Source organism: Ornithodoros turicata, chromosome 4, assembly GCF_037126465.1.
Source record: "Ornithodoros turicata isolate Travis chromosome 4, ASM3712646v1, whole genome shotgun sequence".
NCBI lineage: Eukaryota > Metazoa > Arthropoda > Arachnida > Ixodida > Argasidae > Ornithodoros > Ornithodoros turicata.
Genome location: NC_088204.1, coordinates 76,647,104 through 76,674,509, shown reverse-complemented (window position 1 = coordinate 76,674,509; position 27,406 = coordinate 76,647,104). Strand labels below are relative to the sequence as shown.

At 45.7% G+C, this 27,406-nt stretch overlaps 3 protein-coding genes and 1 long non-coding RNA gene across 8 annotated transcripts in view; 2 read left to right on the top strand and 2 right to left on the bottom strand.

Moving 5' to 3' along the window:
* LOC135391925 (tRNA-splicing endonuclease subunit Sen54-like) overlaps positions 1–8,061 on the top strand; it is an 11,537-nt gene extending 3,476 nt beyond the window's left edge. The window contains exons 6-10 of one of the 2 annotated variants that reach the window (XM_064622491.1): positions 193–891; positions 3,642–4,054; positions 5,402–5,474; positions 5,564–5,665; positions 7,696–8,061. In XM_064622491.1, the coding sequence (XP_064478561.1) occupies positions 193–891; positions 3,642–4,054; positions 5,402–5,474; positions 5,564–5,665; positions 7,696–7,852 (1,444 nt within the window). In that variant the 3' untranslated portion in view covers positions 7,853–8,061. Of the gene's footprint in view, positions 1–192; positions 1,165–3,641; positions 4,055–5,401; positions 5,475–5,563; positions 5,666–7,695 lie in introns of both variants that reach the window. The other variant, XM_064622490.1, reaches the window with a different exon arrangement.
* On the bottom strand, positions 4,201–11,429 carry LOC135391932 (uncharacterized). Its single transcript, XR_010422138.1, has 2 exons — positions 11,176–11,429; positions 4,201–4,466 (listed from the first exon to the last, which is right to left on the bottom strand). It is a non-coding gene; the product is annotated as an uncharacterized LOC135391932 (long non-coding RNA).
* LOC135391926 (eukaryotic elongation factor 2 kinase-like) lies at positions 8,407–23,319 on the top strand. 4 transcript variants are annotated; one of them, XM_064622492.1, is made up of 15 exons: positions 8,407–8,762; positions 8,927–9,008; positions 14,497–14,820; positions 15,766–15,965; positions 16,042–16,079; positions 17,081–17,252; positions 18,204–18,353; positions 19,621–19,884; positions 19,953–20,120; positions 20,199–20,429; positions 20,776–20,913; positions 21,016–21,219; positions 21,879–22,003; positions 22,081–22,259; positions 22,543–23,319. In XM_064622492.1, exons 3-15 carry the CDS (start codon positions 14,604–14,606, stop codon positions 22,653–22,655), a joined length of 2,199 nt encoding a protein of 732 aa, XP_064478562.1. In that variant the 5' UTR covers positions 8,407–8,762; positions 8,927–9,008; positions 14,497–14,603; the 3' UTR covers positions 22,656–23,319. The 4 variants fall into 4 exon arrangements, with proteins under 4 accessions (XP_064478562.1, XP_064478566.1, XP_064478565.1 ...); XM_064622496.1 differs by having other exon boundaries at positions 8,408–8,762; positions 20,202–20,429; XM_064622495.1 differs by lacking the exons at positions 8,407–8,762; positions 8,927–9,008 and adding an exon at positions 11,400–11,561.
* On the bottom strand, positions 23,319–27,406 carry LOC135391927 (uncharacterized). The gene is made up of 12 exons (XM_064622497.1): positions 27,292–27,406; positions 27,105–27,238; positions 26,998–27,036; positions 26,919–26,936; positions 26,735–26,788; positions 26,478–26,645; positions 26,205–26,407; positions 24,894–24,988; positions 24,694–24,811; positions 24,358–24,513; positions 24,180–24,296; positions 23,319–23,510 (listed from the first exon to the last, which is right to left on the bottom strand). Exons 1-12 carry the CDS (start codon positions 27,318–27,320, stop codon positions 23,340–23,342), a joined length of 1,302 nt encoding a protein of 433 aa, XP_064478567.1. The 5' UTR covers positions 27,321–27,406; the 3' UTR covers positions 23,319–23,339.

The window sequence follows — 27,406 nt, the reverse complement described above, 5'->3', positions numbered from 1 at the left end:
GAAAGTTTTTCCACCCAAATTTGCATGAATTTGGTGCACATGTTTATTTACCCGATTTTTACCCCCCGAATTTAGAAAAAGATATTTCCCGAAAACTTCAGGCTCTACTGATGTGATGCGTCTGATATTATACGCTTTCTCCTTCCTGATCTGTACAAGCTTCTCTGATGTTGTTTGTTTTGTTTTCTCCAGGATCAACATTTCGGCGTACGAAAAAGCGATAGGCCTCAATAGGTACAAGATGCAAAAGTCTCGTGTCGAAGTGTCGAGGAGTGACTCGGACAGTGATATTGTGTGTTTAGACGACGAGGAGCTCGCGAACGACGCAGAAAATCAAGAATGCGAAGGGGAAGAAGAGTCCTCCGATTCCGAGATCGAAGTCCTCGACGTTATTCCAGCGAAGCAGCCTAAATTAGAACGCAGCGAATCGGGAGAAAGTGTAAATAGCATCGAACAGACCGGTGCGCAAACCATAGACGACGACCCTCCGTCAACTGTACAGAACGGAACGGACGACGCGGACGTCGTCTTCCTCTCAAGCTCCCAGTCAACGCATCGGCCGTGCCCTCAGCTCTGCGACGGACGGACGATCGGTGACTGTGTTGTGGTCGAGCTCAACAAAAGACCGACCCTGTTCCTCGATTTCCCAAAGTTCGACGGTCGCGGCGCGACGTTGAACCCTCCTCCGCCGCACCTCCTTCCGCAGAGGGTGGCGCCGTCAAAAGACAGCTACGTCCTGGACGTAGACGTCATGCAGCGAGAGTGCAGAGAGAAATCTTTCCACGGAAGGACGACGAGTGCCAGAGATAACGCGTCGAGTTGGAGACGGAACTTCCACCGAGAAGAGAGCCGGGGCCAATGGAGGGCCCAGTGGACAAACGAACACGCAAGGTACGGCAGATCGTCGTACCGCTGGGAACGTTCCTCGGAAGACAGTTGGGGGGCGGGGCAGAGCAACTGGCACCACGGACGCGACTGGGGAAACAGAGAATGGGGACGTGGACATCGTGGGAGGGGCTGGTACCGTGGGGCAGACAGGGGAAGGGAAGGGGATTGGCATCGTGGGGCGGAGAGGGTAAGAGATTGGCATTGTGGCTCGATTGGGGGCCACTGGCAACAGGAGCAGCAGTGGTGGAGACAAGACACGAGGGATTCCCATCCGAGGTGAGAAAGGAAGGTGTGCTTTGTTGGTGTAGAGAGACAGGATGAGAGTAACGCTACCATCTGACTACAGTGAGCTAAAAATCTGCGTGATGGCCACGACCTACTAGATTATAACGACCATGTCATAATCGGCAACCCCCTATGGGGAGCCCGTCCGCGCGATCCGCTCGGGGCGCTACTCATCGGCCCGCGATGATCTGCGTCATGATTGGAGAATGGAAATTTGAATTCTGAATGCGCAGAAGCGGACGTATACGACCACGACCTACGACTACCGTAGCAGACGACAGCAACAGCTCCTATGCTCCGATGAGAATGCGTAGAATGATGATGATCATAAACTTCAGAATGAAACATCTTCCGTGGGACATCCGCCGCTTGTACAAAGATACTAAGGTAAGCTGAAGTACAAAGTATTGCAGAAGTTGCGGAAGTAATATCCGGGCCGATGAGTGGCGCCACCGCTAGCTTCCAAATGCGGCGCTGGGAAGGGGTGCCCATGACATCATCGTTATGATCGAGTAGGTCGTGGTGATGGCGTACCGGTGGTCCTGCCTTATGTGCGCAATATTTCCCACAGTTTGAAGATGGCGTACTGTTGTACGCTGTTTGAGAAGTGCCAGGGTTTTACGTTACGAATGAATCATCAGTTGGTAGTGTACCACTTGTCCTGTCTGCTTGTCCTGCCTGCTGCTCTGTCCTTGTTCTCCAGCACTGCTTTCACTCTCTCGAACGTTCACTGTCTTGCTTTGTTGCACTGCTCCGCTACTCGAGCACATAACTAAACATTCCGCGTGAAATCTTCTCCCCGAAGCACAGAGTACGAGCGAGCTGTCGAATCGTAAAAACGTTGCCGCCGATTCTGCACAGTTGCACAATGATTCTCTGGCAGTGGGCGATCTTTCTTTAACCACCACCTTCTTCGTTCTCCACATTGACATCTGATGTGGACTCTACGTCGCATTCTTGGGTATGAAACAACGGTGTACTCTGCGGATACGCTACGCTAGTATTTCCTGTATCATAACGTAGTGCAGACATAAGACATTCGGCCACAGTGAAAAAAAAAAAAAACGCTTTTCTGTTTTTAGTGCCTTCCATTACTTCTTTAAAGGAGCCCAGAAAGCCATCCAAAAGGTTTTCTCTTTCTGGTGAATTACGAAAGGCGTACCTTGACGTGACAACTAACACAAAAAAAATTATCTGTACGCAGTATTCTTCTTGGAACAAAACGCTCCGAACGTCGACGCGTTCGTTCCCGCTCGACTCGCTCTGCAGGCTGAAACGAGGAGGAGGAGGAGGATTGTGATGTCATCGTGGTTACCAGAGAGAGCGCGCTCCAATCGGGGCCGGCGCTTTTCGCACTTCTTTTTTCTTTCTTTTTCGTTTCTACTCCCAGTTCTCTCTCTGTGCAGCAGACGGCGCTTCTGCAAACGAGCAAACCAGTCAGCAGGTTGCACCACGACGACGTCAAAGCGGCTCTGGCGGCTAGTTGCGGGCATTGCCTCCGTTGCGCGCGATCACGATTTTCAAAATCGAATTCCGCGATACGTATGCATCTGTCGAGTGAATCACTTCGCACGGTGCGTTTCAGCAGTCAGGCTAACGGCTTGGTTTGAAAAAATAATCGCGACTGAAGCGCTTTCTGTGCTCTTCTAAGGAGGATACACTAAGGGTCGATTCACACGATGCAGCTTTTTGCTTCATCTCTGTTCCCGCTACAGTTGCATGCAACCGAAGTTGCACCAAAAAGGTCCCTTTCATACGGCGAGCAACTCTGAATGCCGTAGTGGTCACCGAGCTGGCCAGATGGCGCGAAAAAACATCATTGTCATGATTTTCGTCCAATCGCACTGCGACTTCCGCTCGTTACGACTTCAATCCCTTGCGAGTTTGATAATTCTGCATAATTTCCGCTCGTCAGTGATGATTTCATCGTCTCGCGTACCGCCGCTGCAATAACTGACACATCGAAGTCTTCCTGATTGGTCACGCTTGCAAGGCGGAGCCGTGTGATTGACAGGTTGCAGCTAGAGTTGCAGGAGAAATCGCTCGTGAAGCGATCGGCTATGCAACTCCTGCAACTCGTGTTGCGCAACTAGAGCTTCGCTGTTCACATGGTGCTACTTGGTGGCTAAAGTTGCATCGTGTGAATCGACCCTAACATGTCCTTGAGCAAGACGAGAAACATTCAGCCCATGTCATCTGCTTGTCTTTCTCTCATGTGCTTCCTCTATTGTGCTGTTCGTAAGCTTGCCTACACCGTACAGACATGTTGACCAAATATTCTCGTGCTGAAGAAAGTGTAGAGCAATCGAGACAATGTTTTGTCTCTTCCTCGTCATGTGTGTATTGTTCAGTATATGTTTGCACATAACATTGATAACACATAACATTATGTGTTGAACGTGTATGCTGGTGCAGGCATGATTCTTGACGAGCCGTTTTCCATTTTCCCTCTAAACCTGTAACACCAGAGAAAGCCGTAACCGGTCGCATGGCGATCACGCCCCACCTCATGGTCATGCCCCATCTCATGGTTACGCCCCACCTCATGGTCACGCCCCACCTCATGGTCACGCCCCACCTCATGGTCACGCCCCGGCAGAACATCACACCCCACGGCAGCCCTCATCCAACTGGTCTCGCGATAGCAGACGGTGGTCCGCGGCGTCAACGTCGAGGTCTCGTTCCGGTGGAGCGGCTAGCGAGGACGACGCGTACATCTCCCTTATCCCCAAACTGGATTCTTCCGTCTCCACGTGGGCGGAGTTGAAAGCCGAGGCAAGCCGCAGGCTGAATGTCTCTACGCTGGCTAACGGGGAAGGAGCCGTGCTGTGGAGAGGGAAGGTCAAGCCTCTCGTCATGCCCTCAAATGACCTGTCGATTAGTAAGTTCTGGACGTTGGTATGTGTCCATTGGATCTTGGTGAAGATGTTCCTGAGTGTAAAACGTGCTCACCTGCAGAGTGTTTAAGCAACCATGTAAAAAAATTTGTGATGAATGGGCATTTAGTTGTTGGCTGCCTTTGCCACATAGTTTTATCAAATTTTAATTCAAAAATATAATTTCTCGAATTGAAGTCCAAAATTTGCCCAGTGCAATAATTTTTTTTTTAAATCAGATTTATCCCATTCCACGATAAAGTAAATTCTATATTACAATGGCAACAGCTGGAAAAACGTTGCCAAACCTCTCGCTTAGAAGCCGCCCCAAGAAGAGATGCTAGAGGGGCGAGGAGGACATGGCCCTTCTTGATGCTTCTGCTGATAACAGCAGCAAGGTTACAACGCAGCAGTTACCTGAAACAAAAGCGAAAAGGAAAGATCAAGAGGCCGGTCACCATTTTTCCGCCACTTCTCGATTAAGTTCACGAAATGCCGAGCGCGACCAACAGTTTGCTTGTCTCGATGTGACAGTTTTTGAAATTTTTGCAGCTGTTACCATTGTAGTGGGGAATGTAATTTGTAATGAAATGGGGTAAATCCGACATGCACTTTACATTGAGAAATCATAAAATCACTTGTAGTATGAGGTAAATGTAAAGTGTTTGTTGACTGCATATCTTTCCATAGCACGCTCTCTTTTTTCTTTTTTTTTGTTACTGAGATACCATGCATGTACAAACTTGCCCACATCAGTCAGGCTTACATCTAATGTGTTCTACATGATGGAAAAATAATGTCCCTTCTCTGGCCCACCTGATTTCTTCAGATCTGATTAAATTTGTTGGGCATAAAATAATATGGGCATAAATAAACTTCTCGGCTGTGTTTGAGTCCTCTTTTTCTTTTCTCTCTTTTTTTTTTTTTTTTTCTTGTTGTTCGGTGCCGGTGCCGTTGAAATGAAACTGAACCATTGTGCGCCCACAGAGAGTGTGATGCAAACCGTTCAAATTGTTGGACATAAACGAAAACGATCTAAGCGTGTTGCACTCCTCCGCAAGCAACTCAAGGTCTAACTCAACCGCTCACGCGTGCTGCACCTGTGTAGTGCTATTTTGTGTCCGAAGTAACTTGGAAGTGACTCGTTCTTTTTTTTTTTTTTTTAAGTAACTCCGTAACTGCGAGTTACATTTCACGCTAAATAACTTCGTTATTAACTTAGTTATGTTTTTCACCGGGTAACTTAACTCGTAACGAGTTCTTTTTGACGGGTAACTTCTCAATCTATGGTATATGACGTATACAATATATAACGTAATTTAGTGTAATTCATTTGGATCCTCCTCTTTCAGCTGGGATCATGTCCCAACTAGCAGTCACAAAAGAGGTTGATCTAGTCCATGGGAGGAACGAGACAGGCACAGAGTAAGTGCCCACTGCAAACGTGCATTTACTCCCGTTGCCTCTGGTTCTGTGCATACTTATTGAATTTGCTTCTCCTGCGTTACTCGTAGACCCAAGACAGATCTCAAGATCGACTTCGACGTGTACGTGCCCGGCAGCATTTTCAGAAAGAGCGACCCGACCTTACCGGAACACAGAGTAGTTTATAGAAGGTAACGTTTCAATGGCAGTTCAAAGGCAACGTTTCAATGGCAGTTCACCTGTGCAGGGTAATTGAGGGAAAGCGGTGAAATTGTGCAATCAACTGTAAGATTGTGAGGTGAAGTAGACTCTCTTCAGTTCAAACTCGGATATTTTGTACTTGCGGCTAATTCGAACAGCTTTCTAGATTTTGTTTAGCCCACTATGTTTTCAGTGTATTGACAAGGTACTTAATCCGAACAGCTGTTTTACGTTTTTCATTCTTTTTGATTCCTCGTAAAATGTAGAAAATGCCATCTCTTGGGGTACCTGCATTTGAGCACAATGCTCACCACTCAATGCTCTTGTCTACTAAAGAAGAGCTCCATAAGGGACTGCGTGCTGTTGCTGGCATTGAAAACATTGCTTTGAGCAAGCTATACAGGGTGATCCACCACCCCTGATAAAAATTCATGGTAAATAACTTAGGTGACAGAGAGACATGCGGTCAAGGGATCTATTTTTTTTTCCAGGAACATTTCCCACACATTGGTATGATTTTTATTTCATTTCAGTTTATGGAAATTGGGTTCCTCGTGGTCATTTTACTCAGTATAGCACCTGGTAAGACAACGCAATGGCAGTTGCTGAAATAAATTTGTCAAAAATCTGCAGAGATCGGTCCTCGGCTCTGCCTCTTTTTTGTCGTCTCTAGTTTCAGCACCAAAGTGCGAGGAAAGGAGGTTACATTCACATGCCATACGAAGGAGAGAGGGGTAGTTTGACTGTTATTCGATGGAACACATGACAAGAGCAGACGCTGGATCTTGAGAGTATGCCGGAATTCCCTCTCTGGAAAAACGAGAAAAAACGCCACTCCCTAGTAACCAATGAGGGCGCGACCTTGAGAAAAAGAATGCCGCGGGCGTCTCGCGGAGTTAGGGGGCGTCTGGACGGCACCCTTCCCTCCTGAGGTCCGCCCTCTCACTCCTCCGCTTATGGAGTGACGTCACGCCACCGGAGCCTTTGCGGCTCCGGCAGCAACGCTGATCTTTCAAATTTGTTTATTTAATATCTAAACGCTTTTTGGATGTCCGATGCCAAACATAGCGGTATTGGTTTCATAGATGGGTTTCGAGATGAGACCGTCCCCTTAATACGGTATTCTGATACCATTGAGGGAGAGTGAAAAGCTGTCTGCAAGAGTGTTACCAGCGCTTATCTGCCAAAAGACAAACAAACAGACGACATACCGTAATTTCACGCGTATTAGCCACGGCTTATGCGCAATTTCTTTCTTTTTTTTTTCGCGCGGGCGCTCTGCGGCTTATCCACCGGTGCGCTTATCTGACGGCTATTTTTCCCTGGTATTTTCCCCATACACCGGTTTTAACAAAAGGACCGACAGTGTCTCTGGAACAGCACTGCCCTGCCGATGCACCAACAGTGCGGAACAGGGATGGGTCCTCATTCGAGTACATTGATCTTCCTGATGCATTCCCCCAAGCAGCTTTAACGAAAGTGATGACAGTGATTCGTGTCTTCTGGAAGGCCACTGACCCGTCGATCCATGAAAAACACAAAACAAGGTACACAATCTGATCTTGGTAGAACACAAGAACTGGCCTCCTTCGTTGTAAACCATGCCGACCCCGAAGTATAGACCACAGAGTTTATGGCCTTCTCTATGGTCTCCTTTGTCGCACAAATCAGTCGCGTCGTATTGCCAGCGGCTTATCTGCCTGAAAATTTTCAAAACGTTCCTAAAAACGGGTCCTGCGGCTTATCTGCAGTGCGGCTTATACGCGTGAAATTACGGTAACTGCATTCACTGCCACATGTGAACAGCTATAGACATGTCCGCTCGGGGATGTCTCATTTTTGTGACACATTGGAAGGTGTTAAAATGTTGAGGATGAAACCAGGCCAAGCGGGGGTCACATATTCTTTTAGGCATCTCAGTGTTCTTACAGTTGTTCTTGTCGCATGCTGAATAGTGGATGACAGTCCAGATTTATCCTTGCCTTGTAGCTAATAATTACGTCTTGCATTCGGATTACAGAATAGAGGACGGACCTCCGACCCTTTCTGACATAGCTGCCTTACAACGGCCCCTTGCAGACGACGTCCCTCTTGTGTTTGCAACTATAGATTCAGGATCCTGCTTATTGTATTCCATCGATAGTGTGTCTGTCCCAAATTTTGCACCGAAAACTTGACATGTTTCACCATGCAGCTCCATCAGTACAAAGATTCATGTTTCGCCTGCTGCAATCCTTCATAATTCATGAAATAATTGTACATATGAACGTCATTTGAACGTGGATGCAGTGTATTGTAAAAGTTAATTTACCAGAACTGGATTTGTTGTATTTGTTCTTGCTATGTAAATTTCACATGTAAATAATAAATTTTCTGGACAACTGCAGAGACGTGTGTGAATTTCTCTCTCGACATTTTCTTGTAAAATTAGAATCCTAGCAGACCTTTCCTTTTCTTCGTTTAAAAAAAACACATCATCTTCCCCTCTCCCCCTTACCTTGTCAGAGTGTTGTCAGCATAGCCATTAAAAAACAGTTTGTAGGTGCTTTCTCCGTGTTCGTGGAAAAAAATCAAATCAATACTTGTTGTGGGAAAAAAAAACGAAGGAAACAAGATGATAAAAAGAAAAAGACGAAGCGCTTGGTTTGTTTTGGTTTCGTTTTCGCAGTCGTCTGAATGGAAATTGAGCGACGCGATTGGTCGAGCCCTGTCTGGAAAGGCGGAGCCCTATGCAGCTTTCTGCGGCAGCCTTCGTTCTGGGCCGTGTTGTCGGTCGTTTGTCAACAAACAGAGGAGTTTTCCACATGTTTTAGCTGTTGGAATAGGTGATTGGTGACCGGAACCTTGCGTGTGGAACTCTTTTCTCCTTTTCTTAAGTGCGGTTGTCTCTTCCACTGTCCTGTCCAGCAGCCTAAACCGCACCGAGTAACAGTTCGTATCGGCAAGAAGGCCTAGCGCGAACGAGCGGGTGCAGGGAACGAGCACTCGAAGGTGTTTGAGGAGCGAATGTATTTGTGTCGAAGTCTGTTGATGTATCCACAGTCCAGAAGGTACTGCTACACGAAACGTGTCATTTTGCACAGAAAGGTACGATAGCTGTCATTGCGTGACAGCTCTTCATTTTACCCTCTCTCCTATTCGGAACTCGTACCGTCCGCACCAATGCGCGAACATGGCGCTGTACGGGGCCGGCCGTCGAACGTTTTGGGAGCGAGAGAAAAATTAAATGTAACTTATTGTTTATTTTACAGCTGCAGCTTCTCGAAGATTGGATCATCAAGACGCTCCGACAGTCGAAGCTTCATCGCCACTACACTTGGAACAGCTTCGGAGGTAAGCAGAAAGCACTTTGCCGTGACGATGTCGACGTGCACGCGGCCTATGTTTGACCTTGGGCGTGCCGAAAGTGGATGGAAACTTCGAAATGCTGTATTTTGGATACTGTGGCTGGTCATTAGCGTATTAACTGCATTTTACGTCGCTATGAAATTCGCAAGAGGTAGAAATGGGCTCCGATCTCAACTTTCGTTATATTTCTTAAGAATTTAAATGGTGCGAGGAGCACGTGGCTGTCCGGCCGGTTTGGTTCCTCCTGGTTCCTCGTTCTTTCTTCCTCCTTTTTTTTTTTTTTTTTTTCTTTTTTACTATCTGCGTTTCTCTTTGTTTTTTTTTTCTCTCACATACTCTCCACCTTAATATTTGTTTCGGACTTGGCACGACCTTTGGTCAGTAATTGTGTTCTGGCCGAGGGACGTATGACCATCAAAGTCCAAGCGAAAGTCACGTTTGCAGACGACATATTTAGGTTGCGGCCCCCCTTGGAGCGTGTTTCGAGCTACTGAAATGTCTCCTATAACCTTGTGTTGCGCTTATTATTATTTGTGCGCTTGTAATGGATCGAGGAAAACGACGGAACGACACGATTATATGATCCGGATCAGGGATACGTTTTCGCTTGTCTTGAGTTTTGTACACCAGTGTTGATGTGGGTCATATTTGTAACGGAAGATTTGAACGCGCGGGCCTACAAAAAATTTTAATTGTGCAAATTTCACAATAATTATGTATTTAAGTTTTATGCTTTTGTGAAAAATGTTTTAACATAATGAATTTTTGTAAATTTTAGTAAACCATCAAATTGAATACTACAACACAATATTGGCATACTGAGCACATTCACCAATTTATAGTGGCTAGAAATTGTAGCCTTTTAAACATTGTATTAAACATTAAATTGTAGCCTAACAAACAACTCCCTTGTGTGTTGTCCTTTTTTCCTGTCCCTAGTCTCAGGTGTTCCCAACATACATCAGTATCACGAGATCACTTGCTTCCTTACATTACAGTTACAGTAAAATATATATATATTTAAAAAAACTGTAGGCTTATGTGAAAAGCTCACATCAGCTTGGAACGTTATAACGTTTCATATAGAAAGAAATCTTCCTATTGTTCTTAGCTTTTGAATTTTTTTAAGGACTCTGGACCCATTAATTTTACAAATGAATTGATCCGGGAAAATATTAAATTGTACACACAAATCAGGAATACATCTATTTTATCAAAGCAGACTTCCTCCACGTGGCTGCCTGACCCCAAACCCTTTTTAAAGCAGACGTCGCTGTGCGGAAGCACAGCAGGTGAGCAAAAAGGTCATTGCATACGAACGAGGTACAGAACCAGAAATGGTTCCTCCTGATCTTGTTCTGCCTCTTTTGCACACCACACCTAAAAGAAATTCTCATTTATAGAGGGGAGAGGAAATTGGGGAGGGCATTATGTGAAAGAGGGGGCAATGACCTACTTGGCTCTCTATCAAATGAAAGAAAGAGTCTGTTCAGAGGACATGCCCGAGCGTGATACAGATGTTTTGTTGCCCTGCAGACGTGACTGCTTGCACGTGTGGCACGTGGCAGCTGTACCGGCAAATGTGTAGTTACAATTATCTTCACAATTGTGTAAGACTGTGTGGTAGCGTGTATCCTATGCACTTTTATTAACTTTACACAGTGATAATGTTTGGTTGTCTGTTGTTATCTTGACTAACGAGCAATAGTTTAGAAGCGGAAGGGCACTTAGAGCAGCATGTTCTTGACCGCTTTCAAACTATTCTTATTTATTTCCTTTTAGTATAATAATAATGGTTATCATTATACTGAAATGAAATAAATAAGAATAGTTTAATAAATAATAATGATAATTGAATAATAATAAATAAGAATAAATGAATAACAATATTGCAGTATAATGATAAACATTATCATTGGATAGCTAATCGAAGTCTGAATTTGAGAGAGTGCCTCAAGAACTGTCACCGCATATCATTTGTAAAGTGGGGAACACAAAGGTGCTTTAAGTGCAGAAGGATTGGGAGGTACTTTGGTGAACTTCAGTTTAATTGGTCGATAACGAGGTTAAATCGATCGTATTAATTTGGTTAGTTATACCAAAAAGCGTGGGTATGTGGTAGTAAACAAGCTAGAACACAGAGGGTACCTACGTGACTCAGCATGCCTTGACGGGAGACAACCAAGAGACTATAAATAGTCCCAAAACTTTGGAAGTCGTTAACGCTTTCTCACATTGTGCACTCCAAATAGTGCACACACTTCTTGGCAGCGGTTCAAAAGCTTCCATCCGTGCGGAGATTGCGTGAATCTGTCTCACAGAATCCTGCCAACCTCCCCGGCAAAGTGACGTCGAGTTGAAAAGCAACGTGTTTTGCAACGTGTGCAGTGCTGTCTTTCTCTGGGGTGTGTTCCGAGCGCGATTCTTGTGTTCTTGCTCTGCGGGCATCTGTTGCATCGTTCACCTGTATGAGGAGGAAATATGAGGAGGAAAGTTATGTGAAAGAGTTGTGGCTACTATGCATTATGGATGTTAAAGGTGGGAAGGCATACTTTTAGGTGCTAATATTTGCTGTATTTTGATTATATGGTCACTACTGTTGCAACATGCGTTCGATGTAGCAACATATTGCCAAGATTTGTGGGAAAACCACGCTGAAGTAGTGCATATTTATTATTAATGTATGTGGACACTGCACGTATGTGGGCACATAGTTCGATGCTGTGTTTCTCTCAACATTTTATTTCTCAACATTTGCCAAAAAATCATGTTGGGAAAGTGTCTGTTGTTCATAGAGAAAACTACTCCCAGACCTTTCAACACACGATGTGCGAAGGAAATTACTTTTTAGACATTTAACAAAGACAGTAAAGGAAAGTACTTTTAGAACACTTAACAAAACGTTATTGGCAAAACTCATTTTTAATACATTTACTACAAGGTACCTTACCATACCTGAAAAGTGCTTGAGACATCTAACAAAAAGGTCTGTGACCTCTTTTGCTGAACTTCTAATTAAAATGTCAATAAGGCAAAGCAGCGATAAATGCGTGTTGTTCTCCTCACTGTAGACTTCCCTGAAAATACAGAAGAGTCAGTCAGTCAGTTGTCGGAATGACATTGAGCAACATTGCTACACGCCCCGAGGAAGTCGAGCTTTTCCCTTTAATGACGTCTGATGTAATCTCTAGTAAGCAGGAAAAAGAATGACTGATTTCACTTTCTTTTATTTTGCGATTCTTTCCTTTCTACGTCTGCTTTTCTTTCGTGCTTCTGGAGGGCAGAATCTCGCGTAACCCGCCTAAAACGAAAATGGGGCAAACCCTCGGGCATGTCTCCTGTCACGATAATCTGCAATATAGGTTGCTGGTGTTTTCATTGCATTTTTCTTTTTCCACATGATGAATGTTTTTGTCTCCGATATCATTTCCTCATCTTACAGAAGTCCCAATCGGCGATAGTTTCCTGTATCCTTGTGTATTGCAGGGCACCCATTGAGATTTTTTATTTTGATAAGAACGTTGTTTTCAGCGACACTCGTTTGGAGCTTATCTGTGTTGAGTGTGTGGAGATAATGTTCTGCAGCACATACGTCTGTGTCTGTCTGGATGCAGTGCTTGGTCATGTGTGCGATTGGCTTGTGGCTGTGAATGTAATTTGTGTGCTCGGAGGTGATGTTCTGTGAAGTGATGCTCTCAGTGATGACGCCAAGCAGTGAAGTGAGATGAAAAGACGAGGTTTGTTTCAGTACTGTTTAATGTACTCTCTGCTGTAAACTAGCGCTTGGTATGGTACTGCTATTATGGTATAGCTATTGTGTTGTAGCCGGTTGGTTAATAACACTTCTTTAATGATACGTGCTGTTCATACAATCAGGCAGTCCCTTTGAATCTTGCAGGTAAATAGCTTTTAACCATTCCCATAGTCAGATAGTTGCTTGTTCGTATAATTTTCTGATCATAGTTTTCTCACAACATAAAGCTGCCATTTAACATTACAATATAATTTGTTATTTTTTTACTTTTGGAGCACTACCCTTTTCATTTGACATTGTATGCTGTGTAACGAACTTCTAAAAATAGCTGTACTATCGAAGCTATTGATACCTTTGTAGCGATGTAGCAGTGAAATCTATGCCTTGTGAACGCACCTTTATACTGTGCATATTTATATCCATGTCGACAAAGCACATATTAAGAGTGCGAGGAAATTTAATATTGCTATTACTTCTCTGTGTCGACATTTTGTTACTTCTATCACCTCCTCCTATTGTTGGTGCAAGAACGTCCTCAATACTTCATAAAACACTCTATTCACTGGAACCTTATCTGGTCACAATAAGTAGCCTGTAAAGTGGGAGGCCATTTGGCCACGGAAACGTTATCATAATTCGTTATCATGTTGATTTCACAAGGTAGATGTACATGCTCGAGTTCTTGCTCGTGTGCTATACTAGTTTGTACGTAAATGTAGATGTCTTAATGTAGATGTCGTGTAAATGACACTTCACGTGTTGGTCCTGAAGTCGTATGTCCGTCACAGTACGCGCGGACGGAGAGGGACGGGCCACCAAACAAAATATATCCAATATCAATACTGCCAATATCAAAGTATTGGCAGTATGGCGTAGTGCTTTCAGTAAACGTGCCATGAAAATATTTTCCTCTGCGGAATACGGTTTCCTCTTTGTTGTTGCATCCTGCTGCTGAGGTGGGTGCGCAGAAACTTCAGCGTTGCTCATTTAGAATCTTGTTTTGGCAACATGTTCTGGGTGGAATGGCAGCAGTAGCCCTGGGATATATATTCTCTCCTGGGCAAAATCAGCACTGGAGAGTCAACGCGCCAGAGTATTATTTAATTAGTTAATCGAAGTAGACGAATAAAAATGGGCTAAAATTCCCATCTCACATCCTCAGTCACCCATCTTCTGTCACTAGCACTCACCCACTTTCATACTTCAATTTATGAATGCCTCGTTTTTGTGAACAATTTTCGAGGAAACTGTCACTGTTCACAAATCGAGGGTTGACTATACTATTATGTTCATATCGCACAGTAAAAAAATTAATGTTTGAGGTGCCCTCCACGATTCTTTAACGTCCTTTGGACGCTAACCGTGTATTCACATGAGTGACATTCCCCGCAGAAGCGGAAGACGCGAAAAATGTCGTAGCTTTCTGAGCGCGAGCACTCAACGTTGAGTGTTCACGTACACTGCTAACCGTGGGGAATATCCTGCAACACAGCTACAAGATATTCTGTAGCAGACGACAGGAAAGACTGTGACGGTGTCGTCTGCTAAGTGCGCAGTACGCCACTCCCGGTATTCCGCACCGTGTGAATGCTCAACATAACACACGTCGGAACTTCGTCTCTGTCAGCAGTGTTTTCGCTTTTTCTTCTATTAGAATATTCCGTGAGGATGTCATTCGTGTGAATACACAGTAAATGTCTCTCTCCTTGTATTCCACAGAGATCCACTTCTCGTCCCCGTCGTCTGCACGCCTCGCTTTCCTCACCAGTCGTGAGGCCTGAGGAGTGACGACAAGCTATCCGGAGATTTACGCGTCGACGGCGAGGATGTCGGTGTCCGCCGAGGAAGAACATTCCGAGCTGGTCCTTCATCCGCTCAGCTTGGATGACATCAAAAAGAATCCCAATGCATTCGAGGACCCAGACGAGGAGGGGAAATTTCAGAGACGCCGGAGGGACTCCAAGATCTTCTCCGTGGCTATGGGGCTCAAGAGAAAAAGCGTGGTCGAGATGGTCACGCGCAGTCCACGCAAGAAAGCCGTTGGTAAGGGTCCAAAGTTTTTATTTATGTGTTATACTCTACAAAAAAAAATTGTAACCTTGATTCTTGACGGATCGGACACAGGCCGCATATTTTGCTATGCACGGCCACTAAGTTTCATGAATTCTTGGTGCTACAATTCAGAGATTGCCCATACCACATTTGATAAAATTGCACATATTTGTGCTATGGGGCAGTTGAGATGCTAACCTCAGTACCCTCAATGTGTGACTTTCCTGACAGGAGTGTAAAAAGGAAACATATATTGTATAATTTTATAATAAATATTGTATAAAGTGGTTCATTTTGCGGGCTTAATAGTTTGCAAATTTTGGCCTTGTGATGCTTATTCTTTACAAGTTGCAGTTTTTCTGTACTATCTTTCTGTCATCAGAGCCAATATCTTGCGTGACCTCCAGTTTGTGGAAGTCGGATTATTGGAATATGCGCGAAACTCATATCCCAGGGGAGAACGCATTTACGCTAGTGCATTAGGTCTTTAAATAAAGCAAAAAGAAAAAGAACGAAAATACGAATGACGCATGATCGGGACGCACAATTATAAAGTTACATATGTGCAGTTATTATATAGTCATATAAAGTAATACGCAAATATTACTGGCGCAAGAAAGGTAGTAGTTTAGTACATCCTCAAAATACTTTGCACAAAATACATAATGGCACAAATTGATGAGGGAAGGCGATAAAAACTTAAGGCTGTGTCGGGAACAAGAGAATGAGCGAACATGTTAATGTTAATGTTATGTTAATGTTATGTTAATGTTATGTTAATGTTATGTTAATGTTATGTTAATGTTACGCTAGACATTTGTCGGCCGTGATTAAGAATGAAACAGGCCACTCTGTTTGTAATCTGTTCGACTGCATTAGTAAGAGAGTTTTGACGAAGAGCGTGCTGTAGAGCATTTGGGTCGTTTGATCGTGCAGAGTTGGTTCGTCCTCTAAGTCCGTCAGAGGTGCGCATCCTCCGCTGGAAACGTGCCGCCTGGCAGGCGCTCCACATGGAAGATCCATGGGCGCAGTTTCACTTGGAGAAGCTGAAGCCGGAGAGGGTAGTACGATATCGCTACAATGCACTCACAAAGTCGCTGCTTAAGGACGATGCGCTGGTGAAGATGGACAAAGCGGTAAGACAATGACGCGGGCTTGCTTCGGAAACGGGAGCAGACGTCACTCAAGCGAAAACATCTCTCTTTTCTGCAGCCGTTCGGACGTGGTGCAATGCGAGAGTGCTTTCGAATGTGAGTGCTGACTTTTAAACTGTGCTCATACCTGTCCTCGCCTATGTTTGTACTATATAGCGTTTCGTAGTGCCTTCAATTTTTTACCACTTGCTCTCACATCTCAGAAACTGGTATCTGATCCTACAGAGCTGGTTGGCTTGGTAGTAGACTTTTTTGTAGATAGCTGAGTGACAGGCCTCTTGAAATTTTTGAAAAAAGTTTTCACGGGATATTCGTACTTTTAGGGATAATTTAATGGGTCAGTGATTGCAGCACTTACACTTCAGTAATCATCTCACGTTCACCTGTGTTGGGGGTAATTAAGTCCGAACATGTGTATTCACGCTAGTGCTTATGGTTGAATGTACACACTACTCACGTAGTCACATTTGCGGCAATGCTTCATACACGTATGTGAAGCTTTGTGCCCCATTCCTAGGGTCTGACTTTTTCGGGTTAAACGCCCTTCCTGAATTAAGGGTGAAAAATTGTGTGATATTTTTAAATGGGAAATTTTTGGTGAAATTTGATGCTATTGATTCAGGTGTTATCGGGTATTGTTTTGCTTGCACTGCAACAACCAACCTGCAGTTAAATGGGGCATATAATTGTCAAACATGCATTCCTCGAGACTTATAGTCACAGTCATCAAACATTGTAATATCAAATATGCGTCGCAGGGCTTATTGTTGCACTAAACATGAGACAGGCATACAGATCGCTACTAAATATTGCACATTTAGTCAAGTTGACAATTGATACGCGATTGAAATCTGGGAAGGAATTGGATTTCACCTGAATTGGAGCAAAGCTGATTCTGGGGAGAATAATCGGAAGAATTCAGGCTTAACCTGAAAAGTCAGATGCTACTGATTCCATGTTGCAACAGGTTTGTTCAAATAACGGGTGACATCTCGATCACCTCTATCCAGTAATTGTTTTGACCATGCAGTTCAAAAAAGTGCCTAGCACGAATTCGGCTAGGGTCCAGATCCGTGATGAGATCTCTCTTTCTACAGGAAGAAGCTGTCAAACTTTGCACACACCTGCAATTGGGCCACAGCAGCAAACTATGTTGCAAAGAGGTACCTGGAACCAGTGGAAAGAGAGGTCTATTTTGAGGATGTCAAGCTCCAGATGGATGCCAAACTCTGGGGGGAAGAGTTCAACCGTCATAACCCCCCCAAGAAGGTATGTGCTGCCTTAAAACGTGGATGCCACTATATGGGGCAAACTAATAGATGCCTTAATCAAACGCTGAGGGAGCATAGCAACTCCCAGCACAGGGAATGGCAGAGTGCTGTTTAGAAGTAGAAAATTGGGGACCCTTCTGTATAAAAAGGCATTGAAGATTAAAAGAATGGGTGCGGTATGGGTAAGAGTTGAAAGTTTTATAAGTGAGATGGATACCAGAAGTGCTAGGAGATTAAGGTATTGTTTGTTGCATTCTTGTGTACGGAGGGGCTGTTTTATTGTACCGGTTGTAACGAAAGATAACGAAGAAGATAACCGCTGCTTCTTCTGTTTGCACACGTTGTGGTAGTCTGTCATTTGAATGGGAGGAGCCTGATCGTTGATAATTTAGGTGCAGGTATGTGTTGATTAAAGTTATTGTATATCCTTTTTGTGTTGCCCCCAAGTGCTCGCACTTGGGTTTTCATTGCTTTTTATGAATCTCCAAACAGCTGGATTTCTCATATTGTTCCATATATTGGCTTGTCATTCTGTCTGCAACGCAAGCTCGATTCAAAGCAAAAGCAACGTGAATAGTGACTTACCTTGAATAATTTAGAGTAACAGCAGAATCGTTGCCTGAGCCCAGTCACAAGGAATAGTTCAGCCACTGCTATGCGAGTTTTATAAAGCTGTCTCAAGGTCGTTCCGATGATTGTTGAAACACTATAATTGAAAAATGGCAGTGTAGCAGCACCATTCAGTTCAGTTGTCATTCATTTCAGTGACCATTGAAACGCCCATGTGACAACATAAACTTCTTGTGGACATTTAAGGACTAGGAACTTTACGTAGACCCCATTGCTGACTTTTTGTGCATAGTGTACGCGGAGCATGTTTTCAGTACGAATGGTCGCATTGCCTCGAGGACCATGTGAGCAAAAAGATTCATCTCTTGCCCTTGAACAGGTGGACATATTCCAAGTCTCGGTGATCGAGTTTGTCAATCGACCCGGCCGGCCCCTCTACCACTTGGAACACTTCATTGAAGGGAAATACACAAAATACAACTCCAACTCAGGGTTCATCAGTTCTGAGAACATGAGACTCACTCCACAGGTGGGACATGTTTGGGAAACCGAATGTCATATTTTGCGCATGAAGCTTCGCTTTCCTCTACTAGCTTTCCTTATTTTGGTTGCAGTATAGACCTCTTTTTGTTGGGCTTCACATGATGGCACACATGTGTCAAAATATAGTGAAGGAAGCATTGTGCACACATATGTGTAAAGCTTGATGTGAAAGATGTGTAAAAGATATCGTTTCACCCAGTTTGCACCCTGTGTCGCTGATATGCACTTTTAAAACCATATAGTTGCTTCTTCGTGAGAGTATTTCATTTCAACTGCTTCTTGGCTCTGTTCTGCAGCACACACTGCGAAAAGAAGTGGGTGAACATGCTTGCAACGTCTTCCCGAAATAGCAACGCCTGCGGTTCATAATACAGTCAAACTCCTTTATAGCGAACACCTTTTTAACGAAAATACCACTACAGCAAATTTTTTTGCGGTCCAGCTGGAGCCTTATAGGTCCAATAATGGGCATCCTTTTTAACGAAAATACCTTTACTGCGAATTTTTTTTGCTGTCCCCTGAGTTTCGTTGTAAAGGAGTTTGACTGTACTAAACTTTATTGAAATAAGCAACAACCAAACATTCTACAGGCCTGCTCCAGCCAAGGGGCTCGTTCAAGTACATGCAGTCGCTGACTGATTTTTTGGACGTGCTGGATTATTCGGACTCATTCGCAGAACGGCCACGGGATAGAAACCCTTAGAGTTCATGTATAAGAACGTCCAAAATTTCGGACTCTGCCTGCTTAACCGGCAAATTTCTCTCTCGGGGTGACAAAAACATTGGTTTCATCCAAAATTTGGATCAAGAGAAATCAACCAACTAAAACGTAGAGGCAAAAAATTGAGGCAGTGATTGTTCATTTTCCATTGCTCTGAGTAGAAGAGGTCTGTCGTAACGCCTTTGCGTCTTCGTTTTTGGCAAACTGCTCGATTCAAAAGGCCCAGAACGTGCTGTCCTCCCGCTAGTCGCGCTGTAAAGCGAGCTTCACCGAAAGCACGCGTGCGTTAGGTGAAGCCGACTTGATGATGGCATGCCTCTGTCTGTGTACAGTGACGAAATGCCGCTTTGGGAAATACAAGCTGGTGTTAACCATCGACAAATGTTTCCGTCCTACTAGTGCTTAGTAAAGTTTACTCGAAGCGAAATTTGTTTTTTCGGACTGCTCGATTATTCGGACCCTTGCGCCCTGCCTACGTGCAAGGGTACTCGTGTATCACTGTTATTCTGAGTGCCTCTCACTTTGTGTGCAGGCATTTAGCCACTTTACTTTTGAACGTTCCGGCCACGAGCTGGTGGTGGTGGACATCCAGGGTGTGGGTGATCTGTACACGGATCCTCAGATCCACACGGTGAGGGGCACTGAGTATGGGGACGGCAACCTGGGCCTGCGAGGCATGGCTCTCTTCTTCCACTCCCATATCTGCAACTCGGTCTGCCGCAGCTTGGGCCTCACGCCTTTTGACCTGTCTCCGGCTGAGCAGAAGGCTGCATCTTGTGGAGCTATTCCTCCTCAGGTTAGCTTCCTTGTGGCCTCATGCTTGTAGAGGGCGCTTGAATCTGTCTCGTGTTCCATCGTCCTTAGGGCAGCAAGACGTGCGTGCGCGGCAAAGAAGAGCTGTGCCTCAGCATGTCTGAGTACGAGAAGCAGCACTTGGAAGAGGTGCTTGGGCAGCCACGCCTTCGTCAGCGTGCCTACAGCAACCCCACAGACGTCAACCAACCACAGAACGGAGTGCCCATTCTAAGACATGTACGTTCAGCTTTCTAACCACACGCTCGTCGAGAGAAACCCCTCCCCAGTGTGATCCACGATGTTCCTCTTCTTCAGCAGCAGGACAGCGGGTTCCGCAGCTTGAGCAGCGGCAGCGAGGACACCAACGATGACGATCCGTTAGAGTTTGACCTGGCGAGTGACTCTGAGGACGCGGAGGGCGCCAGCAGTGCTCCCGCGACGTACGTCACCAGTGGAGAGGTGGCGTCGCTGTTGCTCCAGCGACAAAATAGTGGTCGGCCCAGGCGGACACGATATGAGTCCGAGAGTAGCAGCACCCTCGGCAATGTGAGTGATTTACGTCACCCTCGGATTTTCCAAGTTTTCAAGGTCCTTCAGAAATGCCTCCCGAGTACGGATGCCCGCAGGGCCAGGGTTCTCGTCTGCTGAGGCTAGGTGTTCGCACACGGGAGGTATTGAAGTAAGAGCATTGAAGCTTGCAGGGAGGGAAGCAAGCCAAACGCAGTAGCGGTGTGTGTCCGTAGGGTCACACACGGATTTGGTCACACACGGTTAGGTTTCAGTGGCGGAAATGGTCTGTGTTTCATACACGTTGCTTTACCTTGTTCTCCAAGGTTCCATTCACGCAGTTCTAAAATTCACAAAGCCTCACAAACAAAAACCTCTTTTGCAGGAACACGAACGAGCGGAGTTTCAAAAGTTGGTGGCGATGAAAGCGCGACCTTCCTCGGTCACAAACGAAGTTTTGATTCGTCAACTGCTCCGCGAGCAGGGGCAACATCGCATGCCGCAGCGTTCGCTCCTGGGACAGGTACGACACAGAACAGAATTTCACGAGCAACCCTTAACCGGTGATAAGGCTCGTTCTGGTTGACGTCGAAAGCGCTGAACGTGCATATGCTTCATTCGTCAGATTCACCTCGAGATGACAAAGTGCCACGAGAACGGACGATTCTCACCCGAGGGCCACGTCATTGATGCGGGCAACTATGATCAGGTGTCTGCCATGTTCCACCTTGAAAAAGCTGCTCAGTGCGGTTCGCTCGAAGCTGTGCTGACTCTTGCCAAGATTCATCTTGGCTTGCCACACGACTTGCTGCAAGATGTCGTCCTGCCAGTGAGTACAGAACAATAAGTTTTCCTTGTACGGTCTAAACTCGTTAGTATGACCAAGTCCGTTCCCGCCGGTTTTGGTCATAAAGCGAATTGTCACAATAACGAGCAACACGGGAACCCCCCCCCCCCCCACACACACACACACACACACACGCCACGTGTGGATCTGCTGCATATTATGAGAATCAGGAGTTAGTGGTTTATTTACGATTTATTTACAATGGAAATCGGTCTAAAGTGCACAAACTCTGCAAGAAGTGTGCAAGAGGCATGACTCGCAATGAATTCACCTAAAAACAGGGTTGTGCTTTTGGCGACATCGTTTGCACATGCGTTACCCGGAACAGAAGGGTTGCAAGGTCGGTGGTCGTAATAGGGGCAGAACGGCAGTGTTCTTCCCCCGTTTGTCCTCAAAACTGTGTTCATAGTCGATGGTCATACTAACGGGTTCAGAATACACGTGTCCTACCCGATCCGTCCTCAGAAGTTCCGTCATAGTCGGATTAACGAGTTGTCATAATAACGAGGGAGAAATACATGGTGGAAGGAATGGCCTTCATAGAAAAACAGTCACAATGTGAGGATGTCATAGTACCGAGTGTAGACTATATATACTAGTTTGAAGAATGTTCTGGCTTTTTTTTTTTTTTGCTCTGTTAGGAGTCTGAGGACAGCACGAACAAAGGCATGGATTACCTGGTCCAAGCTGCGTATTCTGGTGACCGTGCATCGATGATCAGCGTTGCCAAGGCGTTTGACAGTGGAGCGAACCTTGGCACTAATCGGTAGGGACGGAGTAGGCAGGGCTCTGCAAAGCCTTCCATGCACTGAAATAGTCCTGACTAGATGTCTGTCTCCGCAGGAAACGCAGCTGGAAGGATGCAGTGTACTGGTACGACCTTGCCGTGACAACAACAGACGACGACGAAGGCGGTGAATACGACGGGTGCATGGACGACCCGTCTTACCTTCTGCTTGCAAGGCAGGCAGAGCTGTATCAGGAAGGTGGATATGGACTGAATAAGGACTGCAACAAGGCTGGTAAGTCTGCATTCGATGAACTGCATGGCAGACCTCGGCCTCCGTGTATTACACCGTTCGTGAATGCTCCAGGCTTCTCACATTGAAAGCTTGTGCAAAGCTAGTAGCCCTTGACTCACGGGTGTTTCGATGGTCATCGAAAGGTGTTGGCGGAATATCGGCGGTATGGGCGGTATCAGGAAAGGTGTGGCGCGGCTTTTTCCTGGGGACTCTGAGGCCTAGGGTAGACTCATTGCAATGCTTGGCAACTGTGGTAATTGGCTTTATTTGTATTGGCTCGCAGGCGAATTGTACCAGACGGCAGCAGAAGAGGCCACTGCCGCCATGAAGGGTCGCCTGGCGAACAAATACTACATGTTGTCTGAAGAAGCCTTCTCACAGATTGAAGAAGACTGAATGTGACGTTCTGCAAGTGATTCCCGGTGTGCCACATTTGAAGACGTATGCGGAGCGATTTAACTGATGCGTGTCTCATGGCAGCATCAACTGTAATATAGTTGTTACTGTTACTGTTATGTTACGAGGTTTAAAGGGTTGTTGCCCCTCTCCTGAGGGGAGGGGGCTTGGGATTGTTGTGATATTTCATGGTGCTTGAGCGGAAGGAATGTGCGTACGTATGCTTACCACTTGACTCAGTGATTGAATTCTCAGTGTTTGTCCTCCAAAAAATACAAATTTGTACTCTATATAATTTTGTGTGCGTACGCTGCGTGTCCTTCCAGATGTGACGCGTATTTGAAAAGTGTGACGGTGTAGCCCGGTCCTAGTCGAACGATGGACGTTTTCCTGTTTTTCTTACGTGCGTGTTTAGATTTCTTTTTATGACACTCGTGCAAATATACTGTGATTCTCAAAGAACCTCATTTCACTCAACGATCTCTGCTTTGTTTCTGCACCTGTTTCCGTATTGTGCTTTGGAATCGTCTATAACGTATGTATCGCTTTGCCTTAGCTCTGTGGTGTCCCGTGGTGTCCCGTCCTGGCCCGTGTAATATGTGGTTAATAACTTTCTGTACACATGCGTCAGTATTTAAGACCAATAAAAGCGAACACTGCTTTACATTGTGGTAAACAAATTTATTATCTCAGCCCGTGCTTTTCACTGCGAGCCGAAACAAGTTGGGACAAAACCCTCAGAAGGGGCGTCCCAAGATCCACTTCGTGGTCGTGGCAGAAATTGTCCGTGTCGTCGTATTCGACATCGTACGCAGAGATGCAGAATCCAGGGTATTGGTAGAGAAGCTTCATCAACTGTATAAGGGTGTAAAACACAGTTCATACACATGCAGTGAAACCCGCGTATAACGATATTGACGGTAATCGCGAATTCCATCGTTATACGGGGTACATCTTGTGTACATCGTTACTTGTGTGACATCGCACTGGCTGGGGAAAACAGCGACCAGAACTCTTGGAGAGAACAAGGGATCATAACTTCTGGCAACCTTACACGTCGCCGTTCCGCAAGTCGGCTTCGCCTAACGCTTGCGTGCTTTCGGAGAAGCTCGCTTTAGAACAATGTCGCGCGACTCGCTGGTGGAATGCACGTGCTGGGTCTTTTGAATAATCTCGCGAATTTGAGCAGCATTGGCCAAATACTGAGACAAAAGCAGACAGTATTGGAAAATGAACAGTCGCTGTCTATTTTCTTACCTGATTTTGTTTAATTATTTTAATTATTTTGAACGAGATTCTACTGTATCTTATCGTGGCGATTTCCGCCACGATGTCACGCGCCAACATCGTTATAACAGTACTTGGAACCGCTGTCTCCATCGCTGTACGCGGGCCGTTGCCCCATGGAAACAATGTTTTGGCGGTAAAATCAAACCATCGTTTTACGAGGGTTATCGTTATCCGCGGGCTTCACTAAACAGTGCAGCATGCATATAGTTTGGTAAGAAGCATAGATTTGCGTGCCTTTTCGACGAGGCTGTCTCTGTCATCGTACCCGTACATTGCTTGCCCCGCAGTGAAATAACGAGACATGGCGTCTCTGCTGTACCTGGATTTGTGGTTTCGTAGCTGTTCGCATACCTGCAGCGAGGAATCATTTGCTCTTGAGCTCGTGATAAGGAATCATTGCAAGAGATAGTACCTCTTTCATAGTAACCGGATCGCAACCAGTAACAAGCAGTATCTTGGAGTATAGGGCATCTTTAAAACACTTTACACCGCCCAGCGCCATACTAATGCACCAGTTGCTGGCTTCTAGGTGGCGCCGCAGTGGGACTAGCTGAGCAACTTGTTGTGCCTGCATTGTCATCAAGATTGGAGCGATTGACTTCCGTAGAGGTACCTTTTACACTAGGTGAAGGCAAAGCTTGAGAGTCTGCCAAGGTGCAGCTATGGTCTGTCTTCTGCATTACGCCGCTGCCCTTCGCCCTTTGCATCTAGATGATTCATAAGAGTTTATTCCCAAGTTTATACCCACCAGAAAGGTATCGTTGCTGTCGGAGTTGTCGAAAGGCCCGTACGGGTTAGGAAACCGCAACGAGTGCAGCTCATCGGCTCGAAGGCGCTGGGTCTCGAATACTATATATTCCACGTTCCTGCCACACGAAAAAGAGAGAGAAAAAAAAGACAAGGATAAATGTGACGCGCCGATATTATGACGCTTACGGCCGTGCTTACGTCGTTACGTTAACAAAAAATGCCTTTTGGGGCATCAAGGTATGGGAAATCCAGAGAATGATGTGCAGCTCACCCGGGTGGATTTTCTGGAACTCCTGCAAATAAGGCATTGTCAATATGGGATTGCTTGGGCTTATGATTGGGCATTCGTTATAGTCTTCGTGATTGTGATGTTTTCCCCAAGCGCGCAATTGAAATAAATATGTCCGACAAGAGTGTCTGACACCAGCAGTGGCGTAGGCAGAAAAACATTTCGAGAGGGGGTTTCATGGGGACTTTGCATGGGTGACAAGGATTTCCTCACCGTTCCCTCTCTCAAATAGGAACCCCCGTAATCCCTCCTCCTGGGTACGCCACTGGCATGGGCGCCGTCACGGGTGAGCAAGGGGGTCCCCCCCCCCCCCGCGCGGGCGCAAAAATCCTGCCGGAACGCCAAACATTCTGCCCCCCCCCCCCCCCCTGGAAAAAATCCTCGCGGTTCCCATGGCCACTGGTCTTCATGTCAGGTCGGAGCTCAACTGCAGCAGCGGGACAACGCAATGGACAACATATGCCTGACCTTGAGGCGCCGAAGAGAGTTTTCTCCGTCTTCACTAGATGGCGCATTATGGGGACCAGTGGCTGACCAGTGGGGAGACAGCACGAACGGCGCGGTCTCGTCGGTCCCACTCCGGACCGGTTTTGGTCCTTTGTGCTACCCACGTGGATTTTTTTTTTGGCGGGCGCCAAACGTGGTTCGCTGGAGAGCCGCTAGGGTACGACGCATATGTGAAAAAGCTCCATTCCGCTTTGCCCCTGAAGCTTTTTCGCTCGAAATCTATGTATTTCCACGTATTTTGTTGTGAGAGGCGGCAGCAGACCTGCGCCCACGGGGAGGGGGCAAACAGGAGAATTTCCTCCTCAGTTCGCATGACGTTTCCGTGAAGTTTCGCCAAGACGGTCACAGCGTCCTCTTCCAGTTCACCGTCACACTGATGTCGCGCATACGTCTCTCCGCGCGGTATTTCGGTATTTCGAACTCTCTGGAATCCAATGGTGTGTTTCTTTGTTGTTGTTTTTTAGCATTTGCAGAATTTTTATTTAAAAAAACTACGAGACCAGCAGAGTTTTAAGTATGCAACTTATGGGCGTACCGAGATCGAGGGGGTCGTTAATTTTTAGATACCCCGTGTGTATGTTAGTATCACGAATTCGTTATGTTAGTGTTCGTTATATCGGCGTTCGTTATATGAGAAATCATTGCATTCAAGACCAAAAAAGAAAAGAAAAATACGCAGCGTTGTATCTTTGCTAGTAAACAAGTCGATTCACCCGGCAAATAGTAGGAGCGATGTCCAGCTCTAATTTGTCCTGCAGCTGAAGCTGAATTCCGTCTAGGCCGTTTCTGCTAAGAAACTTGGAAATGATGGCCACCAATTCGCCACCATTTTTGCCTTCGAAAAGCTTGCCCTGGAGGGATAAGTACTTCATCACCGGCTCTTTGACCTTCAAGAACTCTGTGAATGTCTGGCGTTCTGCAAATAAAAGGGTACCGGGTGTGTTGACGTCACCACACACGTCACCGACATAATCCTTTTTTATTACCGTGCGGGTAGATGAACCGTCTTCCGTAATCATCCTCCTCCAGTATCATGGGTCCCGTGAACATGGCGTGAGTGCAGAACCCAGTCAAGGCATCGATAAGACTTCTGTTGCCACCGTTGGAGCCGCAGAGGAGCACGCCAGGTATGGCAGGAAGAGCGGGTATTGAATCTATGGGATGGCCACCATGTTATGAAAACGTAAACGGATAGAACGAACGAAACGGATAGAACGAACTACTGGGGAAGTGTTACGTTTACCGAAGTCTGTCTCTGGTAGGTGTCGTCCAGCAGGTTTTTTAGCTGTCTGTCTTTCTGTGAAGAGAAATAAACTATATATATGGTCTAAATCCCCCCCCCCCCCCCTCCTGTAAGACATATATACGTATATGTCTTATCTGCGAGAGTTATCGACCAGAAGATTATAATGGCCGTGATACGTTACCAGGCATTGTAGCAGTCGCTGTTTGGGCAAGGCATCGATGAATTACTTGATGAGTTTCGTAACGTATAAGGGCACATACCGGGTACGGGCGGTCTGACCATACTTGTAGACGTCGGTGCTAGTGTTGTAATTAGTAATATACATATTATAGTAGACAACACTGGCTAGTAATGGGAAAATACGTACGGAAGCTCTTTGATGGGTTGGCCTCAAGAAAGTACACTAAAAATGGGATTACAATGAGCACAGTGAAACAAGTGGCACCTATCGCCTTCCATGGAATCTGCACGGCCGTCTCGGATTCTTGCCGGTACGCTCGTCTGCACAGAACAAAGTCTATTGTTGCTAAGTTGGCGAAATGCGAGTCATTTACCTAATAAGAGATAGAGAATCGCGGGGCATTTCGCTAAGCGCGAATTAAATGGCTCTGAGACCGTATTCGTAGCTCGTTGAATTGCAAAAAAGATATCAAATGTTCGATAATTGCA